Raw genomic sequence first — 12349 nt, 5'->3', positions numbered from 1 at the left:
GATCCCTGCTTAACAGCTTCTTTACAGCGTGTTCACTACTGCTAGTGATAGCAGAGCGTAATTTGCCGGCGCAACTATGTAGGATCGTTTTAGGCAGTGGTATGATAGATTCTATTGTGAATTCCTTGGTAAGATAAAAAACCGGAAATTAGTTTGAAGAAATCAGTTGTTAACCTTGGAATATTTCTAAACGAATTTCTGTAAAGCACATCGGGCGCGTTCATATTGTCTAACCGTAGAATGTTTGTCCTAGAAACGCACAGTTGAGTAGTTCCGCTCAGTTCAACAGTTGCCAACTTTCCGCCATTTTTTCCATCGTGCAATTTTTTCGCTACCTGAACTCAACGTGTTTTGCTCAACCTAAACAGATGATCGAAAAGATTTACGCCGCTTATATTAAATGTACTACGCTCATAAATGGAGAGGCTGACCCTTAGTAAAAATATTATGTCCTGGTTATATTAAATGAAACTAAAAGGTTAAAAATAAAATAATGTAAAAAAATATTTTTTAAAAACAAGTTTTTATTTAACATGTACAATCAAAGGAATAAAACAAAGTAGTGTAACAAAAGATTTCTTAGCAAGAAAATTTTGTCAAAACTGCACTAAATAATTAATAAAATAAAATCAGTTAAGGTCTCGTTAAAGTTACTAAAAGCCATTTAGTGAAAGGAGTTACTCAAATTCTAATGAAAATTACTAACAATTTGTACTAATTTACTTCGTTTTTAAAAAAGCTTGTCGGCGAATTCAGCGCACATGCATAATTGGTTAGGTATGTATATGTATGTATTTAATCCGGTTTGCTATTATTTTGGATTCACAATATCTCATAATTTATTTAATCGAATGGGATGAAATTTTCAGGGCTTATTCCTTTTATGTAAAAGTTTCTATTGACATATTTTTTATTGCAAATTAATTTTTTTTTTTACTAATATTTAAAATAAGAAACTTTTTGCAAATATCGTTCTGGAGCAAAAAAAATTAAACAAAATTTTAAATATTCTTCCAGTCGTATTAAATAACATGTAAAAATATCAAAGCATGTGTATTTTTCTTTTAGAAGATGTCAGCCCTTAAACTTGGCTCTGCATGCAGCATCTTTGATTTTTCGATTTATGAAAAAATTTTTAGATTACATTTTTTATTTTTTTTTATTTAGTCAGCTAACGGATTTCCGCGAAAGTGATAATTCATATTTTTACGTGTGTAAATTATTGATCGGTGNAGTCAGCTAACGGATTACCGCGAAAGTGATAATTCATATTTTTACGTGTGTAAATTATTGATCGGTGGCTTAGTAATACGCGACTAGGGAATCCAATCCCGCAAATGCGGGATCCCGCACACGTGGGATCCCTCGCCATTTTTACGGGATCAGAAATGAGGGATTATACATGCCGGACCCGCTGGATTTGCGGGACTACAGAAAAAATTAAAAAGACGAATGCGAGTTGTGAACGTGCTCGCCAAAATGTTCGTCGTGCATGGCTGTATTAAATATACATCATTTTATAACCCAGTAGATAATTTAAGGAGTTAAAAGCCCTTCCGAAAGGCCTTCCTGAGAGTCAAGAGGTCTTTCACACCACATTCCTTTCTCCTTTCTTTTTGGTATTGACTGTCATCAATTGAAGGGCTTCTTCTTTCGCTGCCCATAGAAGGCCTTCTGGAAGAGCTCTTATAGGACGTACTTCAGAAGGCCTTTTGGAGGAGTTCATTGAGTATCTCATTGTGTTTTGAGGTTAGAAGCAAATCCTGGCGTGATGGCACAAAACGGACTTCAGATTCGTGTTCATCGACCCCAAAAACATATAACACACGCCGAAAAACAGGAAAACTTAGTTAGATTTGAATAATCCAGAATCACTGATGTTTTAGATATTTTTGGGATTACAGCGAGCGGTTAGTGTTTCAGATCGGATGAAACACTACAGTAACTCTTATATATTTTCTTCTGAAAATACCCAACAGATATAGCGATTTTGACAATATACTTACGAAACTATGTATTATCAAAAGAGTCAACCTAATTAAAAGTAAATACGTAGATTTCCTAAATCCAATCGACTTTTTACATATCAGTTTGAAATATAACTGTCATTTGCCCGGGGGCTCGCGAATTGAATCTTCCTTGCAATGAAAAGGCGTTGTTTGCGGTGTAGCACATAAATGTGACGGATACAAAAGATTGAGATATTTATTTCTAAAAAGCGAATACATACATATATTTGGTTAATAAATCACAAATTACATTTATAAAAAGGTTTATGCGGTGAATTTTTCTCCCCCTCCTTCTTCAGCAAATGACAAAGTTCTAGTGAAGGCAATCGCAAATCGAAATGAAGTTATAGCCCGAACACAATGAAAACGACGAGCTACAAACCACAGCTGTCAAATTATTTTAACACGTACTCTTATGTAGATAATTATTTTGGCGACGACCGGGCTACGCGACGGCTGTGGTTGTGGCCAGATTAGATCTATTTCTATTTTTCTGGCGACAGATAAGGTTCCCTCTTCTTTTATGTCAAACTCATACAAATTCATGATGTCGCTGCCGCGTTCAAAGAAATCATGTTGCCATCGACAAAGCGCTTAGATAATAAAGATGACAAATTGGAAGCTGTGGTCGGTAGCTCGTCGTTTTCAATGTGTTCAGAACTTTAAAGTAATAAAAGGACTGAAGAAATAGGAGCACAGAGGTACACAATAAGGTTGAAAGGGTGAATTCACAAATGTACACAATAAAGTGGAATGGGTGAATTCACAAATGTACATGTAGCGATTTGGTGGATAGAAATAATCACTATCAAAACGTTTTCTATTAAGTAACAGAATTTATTTATTATATTTACAATTAAATTTAAAGATTATCAAAATGAATTGTTGATAGCACGACTCGACTGCACTGACTGAGCTCGACTTCTCACTTCACCGCTGACAGCAGCTCAAGGTAAGCGCGGGAGAGCGCCCCAACAAAGCGAGCCGTGTATGTGGCTGTCGCCACATGTCTCCCCTTCATCGAAAAAATATCATTTTCTGTAACAACAAAATTTGATATAAACAAATGTAAAGTCAAAAGAAAATTATAGATTGAAGCTGATATGTTTTGCTGTGGCTGAAGCAGAGCTTACTGCTTGTTGCGAAGTTCTATGTGATTGCGTTTGTTCTTCGGCGAGAAAATAAACCGGTTTGATACGGTCCATCATATGGTGTAGCAAAGACTGACGAATATGATCGTGTTTTACAAACACATGCGAAGAATTTACTGAATCTTTGAAGACAAAAATCTGTTTACGTCCATGCCTGGATGTTTGCGAAGGAGTTAACGCATGGAAGTGCTGTCGTAGCGATGCAATTAATTCGGGAGCGGGGGAGTCAGAAGTCGATGGGTGTGAAAATTCACCTGGCAAGCGAATCGGCTCACCAAATACTAATTCAGCTGAGGTAGCGTTGATATCTTTTTTCCATGCTGCTCTCAGTCCAAGCAAAACGACAGGTACAGGGCGTCATGCCAAGATGTACCATGACACAGTAGAGCAGATTTTAGCTGTCTGTGTAAGCGCTCCACTAAACCATTCGATTGTGGATGGTACGGTGTAGTTTTCAAGTGTTTACTGCCTAAAATCTTCGTAAGCTGATGAAACAAGTCCGACTCAAATTGTCTACCAAGGTCCGAAGTGATTTTGGGGGAACCCCAAATAGCGAAATCCATCCGGTAACTAAAGCGCGCGCTGCAGTTTCCGCTGTTCCGTTTTCAGCTGGTATAGCTTGAGGAAAACGCGTAAATCTATCAATAATGGTTTAACATTGCGTAAATCCACGTGAGTTTGGTAAGGTAACCAAGTCAATGTGGATGTGTTCGAATCGTTGTGATGGTAATTCGAAATTTGCAATCGGAGAGCTTGTGTGCCGAGTTATCTTATTTGCTTGGCACTTTAAACAGCATCTTGTCCAGTTAGTGACATCTCTGTTCATTGACGGCCAAACGTATCTCTGAGCAACTAGTTTCCGTGAAGCTCGTTGGCCCGGATGAGAAAGAGAGTAAAGAGCATTGAAAATTCTTGAGCGTAGTACTTTAGGAACGTAAGGCCGAACCGAACCTGACGAAACGTCACAGTACAATTTGATCGCGTTGTCATTGAAATGTAGTTGACGAAGATGGAGTGAAGATGTGGAGTTATATAACAGTTCCTGAAGCTCGCGATCTTGTTTCTGAGCGTTATATAGCTCAGTCATTGTTACAGCGGTTGATACTTCATCGACGCAAGAGAGTCTGTCGGCCACAATATTTTCAGTACCTGAGACATGACGAAAGTCGGTCGTAAACTGGCTGATGAAGTCCACCCTTCGAAACTGCCAAGGGGAAGCACCTTCGAGCCGCTGCTGGAAAGCGTGTATAAGCGGCTTGTGGCCAGTGTAGGCGGTGACATGCCGACCTTCAAAAATGTATTTGAAGTGTTGGACGGCTTCGTAAACAGCGTGCAGCTCACGATCATAAGTTGACTTCTTTTGCGTTGACGGGCTAAGTTTTTTACTAAAGAATGCAAGCGGTTGCCAGTCATTATTGCAACGTTGTTGTAGAACCGCCCCAATAGCATTCTCAGAGGCGTCTGTGCAAATAGCCCACTCGGAGTTAATGTTCGGATGTGCGAGAAGCGCGGAGTTTGCAAGCGCTTGTTTGCAGTCATTAAAAACCGTCTCAAGCTCAGGAGTCCACTTAACTAAATGATTACTTTTAACTTCAGGGCCTTCCAGTAATTTATTGAGCGGACCGAGCAGTTGAGCAGCATTTTTGATGAATTTCCGATAAAAATTTATCGTACCGAGAAATCCACGAAGTTTTTTATTGTTGATGGCTTAGGAAAATTTGCAATCGCAGAAACCCTCTCAGGGAGAGGCATCATTCCACTAGCCGATACCATATGACCCAAAAATGAAACTTCACTCTTACCAAATATAGACTTTGCTGCATTGATTATTAACCCTGCGTCTTGCAGGCGTTGAAATAATGCCTGGAGATGTCCGGTGTAGGTCGGATCAACTTCAGGTTGGAGCGTTTTGATTGAGGCAATGTATTTTTTAATAATTTTTCCGACCGTTGATATGCCAGTAAGCTCGTCAGTTAAACACCTCCGCTTTAGGTCAACTAGCAAACCGTAGTGACTGAGGAGGTCTGCACCGATGATTGGGCGAGTGACATCAGCAACGACGAAGCGCCATGGAAGATCTCTGCGTATCAGCGAGGTAGTACCATAAGTGCTTATTGGAGTGCCATTGGCAGCGAACAACTGGTATGAAAATGGAACGTTTTGTTTGGAGGGGGCTTTGCGTGGATAGACAGAAATATCTCAGCCAGTATCGATCAGGGATTTGTCTCTAGTTGTCTGATCGGTGACGAATAAACGGCAGGAAATCTGTGACTGAGAGCCGGTACCCGCCTCTAACGACTCTCCCGGGAGTTTTCCGTGAACTTGCAACCTGGAGTACATTTTTCCGCTTGCGATTGGAACTTTGTATGAAACCAACAAATTCCAGTCTTATTTTCGGAGTTTTTTGTTGTTGGCCTACTTTTGGAATGATTAGAATGATGATCGCGACCTCGTGACCGAGATCTTGACTTTCGGGACTGCATCTTCGCCAATGAAGTTGTCAGCGCAGCAACCTGCTTTGCAAGAGCGGCTAGGTCGTCGTGAATATTAGATGGAGGATTAATGACTGCGACATCAAGGGGATGGTAAACCTCATGTAATTTATCTGCATATTCTGCGAGGTCATTTATTCCTGCGTTTTTTTGTATGACAAGACACGCACGAGTTTGTTGCGGAAGGCGAGAGAGCCAGCGGGCTTTTAACACCTCCTCATCGATGTCCGGTACCTCATCGATGTCCGGTACCAGCGCTCTTAAGTGTCGCAGATGTTGTGACGGTGTGTTGTCGCCTAAACTCTCTTTATCCAAGAACTGTAATAATTTAGCCTCTTTATATTTGGAAAATCGAGAGATGAGTGTGCTCTTTAGTTGCTGATAAGGAGTGCCGACCGGTGGATGGATGATGATATCTTCGACCTCTGCTGCTGAACGCGTATCAATTAGAGGAATAGTTTGATAGAATTTTTCTGTCTCTGTCATAATCCCATGATTTACAAATTGAGCTTCCAGCTGAGCGAACCAAAGAGATGGCTTTTCGGTACTGAAAGGGGGAACCTTGACATTGCGTGTCGTAGAGGTCATCATTGAAGTGACTAGTGGTTTTGGTGGGGTGTCAATTGGCATAGAAACCAAGTGTAAATGTTATGACGTTAGGCGAAGGAATGTTAGTCTCGCTCCCACTAGCGTAATCTTGCCTTGCGTTGTACGCTTCGAGTTTAGCAGCGTGTAAATTGCGTCATACGATCGCGACGTTTGCCGTTCACGCGTAGATTAACTGAGCAAAGAAATAAAAATAGCGTTACGACTGTTCTGTGACACGCTGTGAAAATTTGCAGAAAATAGCTTCACAAATATGTGACCTCTATCACGTGGAATAAAATGTTTTGTGTTAATGTTTTATGAGCCGGATGGTGTCTTTTCAAACAAGTCTTTATTGCACCTTCACTGCAAACGTCCTTTTCCGCGTTTATTGGCAGTTTTGTACATGGGTTACCGAAAAAAAAACAAAAAAATCCATAAATGAACGTGTTTTGTAAAAGTTTTAAGCAATACGCGCGTCGGGGTCACCAATGTAGCGATTTGGTGGATAGAAATAATCACTATTAAAACGTTTTCTATTAAGTAACAGAATTTATTTATTATATTAATTTACAATTAAATTTAAAGATTATCAAAATGAATTGTTGATAGCACGACTCGACTGCACTGACTGAGCTCGACTTCTCACTTCACCGCTGACAGCAGCTCAAGGTAAGCGCGGGAGAGCGCCTCAACAAAGCGAGCCGTGTATGTGGCTGTCGCCACATGCAATAAAGTCGAATGGGTGAATTCACAAATGTACATAATAATGTTGAATGGGTGAATTCACAATACAATGCTCATTTTATTACATCCCCCACCCCGTAGAATGCTTCGTTCCACAGTTATCTACCTCTAAAATAGCAAGTTTAGATGCAGGATGTCGGCATGGCGAACCTCACTATCAGTTCCTTGATATATTTGCACAACTTTGCAAGGACAGAGCTCACATATAAGCACCAAGTCCACAACCTGCAATGCTATTTCTCGGCGACACCACTTAACGCTTCGCGTTAACGTCGGAGGATATTCTGGTATCCAGCGTTTCCAAAAACGATTTCTATACTGGCGCGACAACCGCCACTGTTTACGGAGAGCACATTATTTCTCTACAGGATCCTTCTACACTTGGAGTGTTAGCCGTATTTGCCGAGCCTAGAAACAAATAATTAGGTGTCAATGGTTCTTCCTGATCGCTGCTTATAGGAATATGAGTGAGTGTCCTGGAGTTTATAACGTTCACACTTATCATTGTATGTTTTTTAGGACATTCTTCCTTCAGAGTGTGCCACAGCGCCCGCTTAACACACTGCACCATCCGTTCTCATGCTCCGCCTTCTGATGGACTACTCGGCCGGTTAAATATCAATTCAACTCCCTTCGACGACAGCTCATCCCGGATCTTCTCACAATCAAAAACTTTCGTGAACTTCTTAGCTTCCTTGTCTGCCCCAATAAAGTTTGTGCCGTTGTAGGAAAGCAAACGTGCGGGTACTCCTCGTCTGTTGATAAATTTGCGGATACATAGTATACAAGCATCAGTTGAGAGATCCTGCGCCAATTCCAAATAAATGGCCGGCACCGTGAGATAGGTAAATAAGGCAACCCATCGCTTATCCGTTCGTCGGCTTATCGAAACGTTTATCGGCCTAAAAAATCAACGCCAGTAAAGGTAAACGGGCGGACATATGGTGTTAGACAGTCCTGCGGCAGTGATCCCATTAATGGTGCAACAGGTTTTGTTTTTGAAATTTTACACAGACCACAGTTAGCAATAACGGAACTCAGTACTTGACGAAGGCGCGGAATCCAAAATATACGACGAATCTCAGTGATGGTCGCTTCGATGTTTTAATGAGACATCTTGCTGTGATTGTAGGTAACTATCAACTTTGAAACCAAATGACGAGCTGGCAAAATAATTGCGACGTTTAGCATAATACGGAAGGCAGGTTGCGGCATCAGTCCTTCTGTAGACTCTCAGCACCCCATATTCGTCAGCATAGGGACAGATTTGATATAATTCGCTGTCACGCGCGAAATTTCTGCTTAATCTCCTCGTCATCGGCAGCGGCGTCAGCGTCAGGCTGATATCCTTGTAAGCCTCTTAGAAATGTCGGCACACTGAGCCAGCGCGATGTCAGCGAAAAGTCTATTGGACACTTTGAGCGCGTAGCTTCCCATCTCCGGTTTCTTGGATTTGATCCGTCAAGAATCTTCGCAATCCTATGAGCGACGAGGGTCTTGTATCGGCGATTCTCGCTATTAATCCAATTTAAAACGGTGCTTGAATCGCGCAATAGGAAGCAGTCGTTAATTTTAAAAGATTGTTCGTTGAAAATCGTTTTCATCAGCCTTGTTCCTGGAACAGCTGCTTGTAGTTCCAGGCGCGGGATAGTTAGCGGCTTTAATGAAGCAGTTCTAGTTTTAGCGCATACGAATGATACTCCTATCATGTCACAAACTGTAACGTATCTCCAATAAGCTACTGCTACGAATGCGTCCTCGCTTGCATCCACAAATACGTGCAGTTGTAATTGCTTCACAAGTTTACTATCAAAATAATGGCGGGGAATTCTGCATTGTACTACGTTGGAGATTTGCTGTCGGAACCTCTCCCATGCTGAGTTGACTTCAACCGGGATGTCTTCATCCCATCTGATCTTATGTCTCCAAACTTCTCTTAATAGTAACTTGGCACTGATCGTGAAGTGGCACAAAACCCTATGGGATCGAATATAAACATGACTATGCTAAGAAGCTCTCTTTTTGTTGGGCAAAAGCTATCAAAGACAGTCCTATCGGTATAATTAAACTTTACCTCGAAATTAAAATCATCACTGCTAGGTCACCTGTTCATCCCTGAAACCTTCTTAATGTCCAATGCGAATTCATCACGTAATGACTTCGATACATCGGGCGAGTTAGATGCGGGGTGTCGTACTATAAATCCAGCGTGTTTATGGATATCACACCCCTACTTAGTGACGTTGATAGCTTCAGCAACGGACTCAAAACTGTCGACGAAATTGTCCACATAATGGTACTCAAGTATGGCTTTAACCGCTCGTAAGTTATCGGCTGGGCGGTGTTTCAAGGCGTTAACCGTTATCACATGCTACGCTACACATGGTGAGCAGGCTGCTCCAAATGTCATCGCTACCATCTCGTAAACGTCAGGCCGCTTTGTATCGTCTCCCCCTCGCCATAGAAATCGCTGAGAACATCGATCGTTGGGCTGAACCACTACCTGATGGAACATTTCCATTATATCACCGCAGACTGCCACAGGACCCTCCCGAAAATAGAACAGTATTGCAACAAGCGGAAGGTAATCCTGCGGTCCTTTTAGAAGGTGCGAGTTAAGTGAGGTTCCATTTGAACAAGCTGCTGCATCAAAGACTAAACGCAATTTCGCGGGTTTATTTGGATTGATGACCGCGAAGTGTGGTAGGTACCAAATCCTTGGATTGTACGTGGTGATTTCGTCAGCAAGCAGCTTGCGAGCGTAGCCCTTTTTAACATAACCCCCGATGATTCCACTATAAGCCGTGGCAAACTCCTTATGACGCTTCATTTTTCACTCAATATCAATTAACCGCTTAAGAGCCATTGCATAACTTTCAGGCAGCACAGTATCCTCTGATTTCCACAGCAAACCTGCTTGAAATTTCCCATTGATCTGCAAAGTGGTAGCTTCCAAAATTTCCTTCGCACGTATGTCCTCATCACTAAGTATTGGCGGCACCGCTTTCACTCCAAAGTTTTCTGTTTTAAAATAGTCAGAAACAATGTCGTGAGGCTCCAAATCATTTGGGGTGTGTATCATCAAACATGTAGCATTTAAATTAGATCCTGTATTAGTCTGTCTGAAAATTACCCAACCAAGCTCGGTATTTGCTGCGTATGGGCCATTCCCTCTAATGCCTATAGTCTCGGTAGGTAACCCGAGGTGACAGTGATCTAAACCTATAAGAAGCTTCGGTTTAACAGGAGTACAACGATGGGGTGAATTTGCTATCAAGCTTCAAGTTCTGGAAGTCTTTTACTGACAAGGATTGAGTAGTTAGGTTAAGATTGTTTACTCCGTGAATGTTGCGCAGCTAATGCCCCTTTCTTAATCCACGTCCGTTTACGTAGAGGGCAACCAAAACTGTGGGCTCCTGAATCGTTCTACCCCCCAACCCTTTGTATGTCAAGCTGCTTTCGTTGACCACTGACACCCAACTATTCCAACACGACTCTGTCGACCATTGTCACCGACGACCCTTCATCTAGTACTGCGTATACATCTAAACTTTTAGCTTGCCCGTGGAGGGTCACAGCCACTACACGAAAAGTTAATTTATTCTAGGATTATTGTTGACTGTGCAACGTAAAACTGCCTCATTTGTTGAATTGGCAGTCTGGGTTGTATCGTTTGTTGTGAGGCTACCTGTATCGCTCGTGCTCACATTCTGCTGTTCGTGTAAAACTTTATTATGCTTCTTTCCGCAACCATTTATTGTGCGCGGTTCGTTTGTGACAATCTCGGGTAGAGTGACCATAGTTCAAACAACTAAAACAAAGTCGATGTCGATTAACGATAGACCAACGATCTGCTATGTTCGCGTCTAAAAATCGCTTGCACTCAAATGTTGTATGCTTTGCGTTACATACGGAACACTTAAGGGAACTTGTGACCAGCGTTTGGACTTTACTGCAATTGCAGTAGATCTGCTGCATTTTTGAGACGAAAAAAAAAATCTACTGCCTACTGCGAAATAGTCCCAATATACTGCAATTTTCCCCAGAATTTACAAATTGAAAGCAATTTTTCGAACGTGTAAATTAAGCGTTATCAATAAAATCACAAAATTCAACTCTGTGGAGAAGCTTACTTAATGAACGATTACTTTCATCGAGCAAAAGAGTACTCGAGTACTAGTACTTATCGGTTACAATTGCTTGACAAAAGTACTCGTTAAAGTAGTCGTTTCGTTAATTGAGTTTTATTTCCTCAAAGTGCGCGTAATCATGGAGTCGAAAAATAATAGGTAAGTAAATGTATTTAGATGACTTACATATTTTATTATAATAGTGGTATTCATCTAAACCGATAACTTTATCAAGCAGATAATCTTATAAGCTTATGCACTCTGTTACATGAACGACCCACACTCTCTTTTCGTATACACATGCGACAATAGTCGTGTTTTCTTTGGTTATAAAGCTCAGTGTCACTAACTTTATACTACTAGCACGGGGATAAAGAAATTATAGAAACTACCTCACTAAATTGGAAAAAATTATATTTGCGAGATATCTATTTAAATAAATGTACATATAACATAAAGGTTATTTATTTGAAGCAACCCTACGGGACAACTGAGTGATCACTGATGAATCATCTGAGTATCAGCCTTGGAGTATTAACCCCTCAGATTATACATCAGGGCCCTTACTCTGTAGTTCGAGTCGAAAGGTTGTTCTATTCGAAAGCCAAATTCGAATCGAAGCCCCATTCGCACTCCATAGTTCGTTCGAATCAACTTTCGAAGATATTCGAAAAAAGAGAGCAACACTGTTCGCCAAATGTCAAACGCAAAGCAAAATAAAGAAAGAAACTAAAATCAAAACAAGATGAAATTGCTAACATTTCGATTGTGAAGTTTGTGCACTTAAGAACTCAGTAATTGTTGTGTTAAATATATTTAATATTAGTGAAAGTCCTTGATAAAAAAAATTACCAAATGGATTCAGTGGCGATATGGTTGGAAGCAGATGAAGGCCAAGTGGCGGAACGAGTGCAATTGAGAGCGCTTAGGGATAAGGCCAACATATTCACTCTCAATGATAAATGGTAAAAGGATTGCTTTATTTGTGACTATTTATATTTTATGTATTTATAATTATCCCTTTACAGTTTTACGCAAAATTTCCGCCTAAACAAGCAAGCGTTTCGGTACGTGCTAAATGCCATTACGCCGGAGTTAAGTACTCCTCGAAAATCCACAGCAATTCCGCCCATTATTAAGCTGGCCGCCGCACTGAAATTATTGGGGCAAGGAGGTTACCAACACCAAATTGGCCAAGACCAACACGTAGGCCTTTCTCAGCAGTCAATGTCACG

The 12349-nt window shown here is 41.0% G+C and overlaps 1 protein-coding gene across 1 annotated transcript in view; it reads left to right on the top strand.

Moving 5' to 3' along the window:
- The first annotated feature begins 11755 nt into the window (after positions 1-11755).
- Positions 11756-12349, top strand: part of LOC108369299 (uncharacterized) — an 802-nt gene continuing 208 nt past the window's right edge. The window contains exons 1-2 of the mRNA XM_017624390.1: positions 11756-12079; positions 12143-12343. Coding sequence (XP_017479879.1) covers positions 11970-12079; positions 12143-12343 — 311 coding nt within the window. The 5' untranslated portion in view covers positions 11756-11969. The remainder of the gene's footprint in view (positions 12080-12142; positions 12344-12349) is intronic.

The sequence above is a fragment of the Rhagoletis zephyria genome, unplaced genomic scaffold (assembly GCF_001687245.7).
Source record: "Rhagoletis zephyria isolate East Lansing unplaced genomic scaffold, Rhagoletis_zephyria_1.1 Rzeph_scaffold_03595, whole genome shotgun sequence".
In the NCBI taxonomy this organism is placed as follows: Eukaryota; Metazoa; Arthropoda; class Insecta; order Diptera; family Tephritidae; genus Rhagoletis; species Rhagoletis zephyria.
The sequence above is the reverse complement of the archived record's forward strand: the minus strand, read 5'-3'. Positions and strand labels throughout refer to the sequence as shown.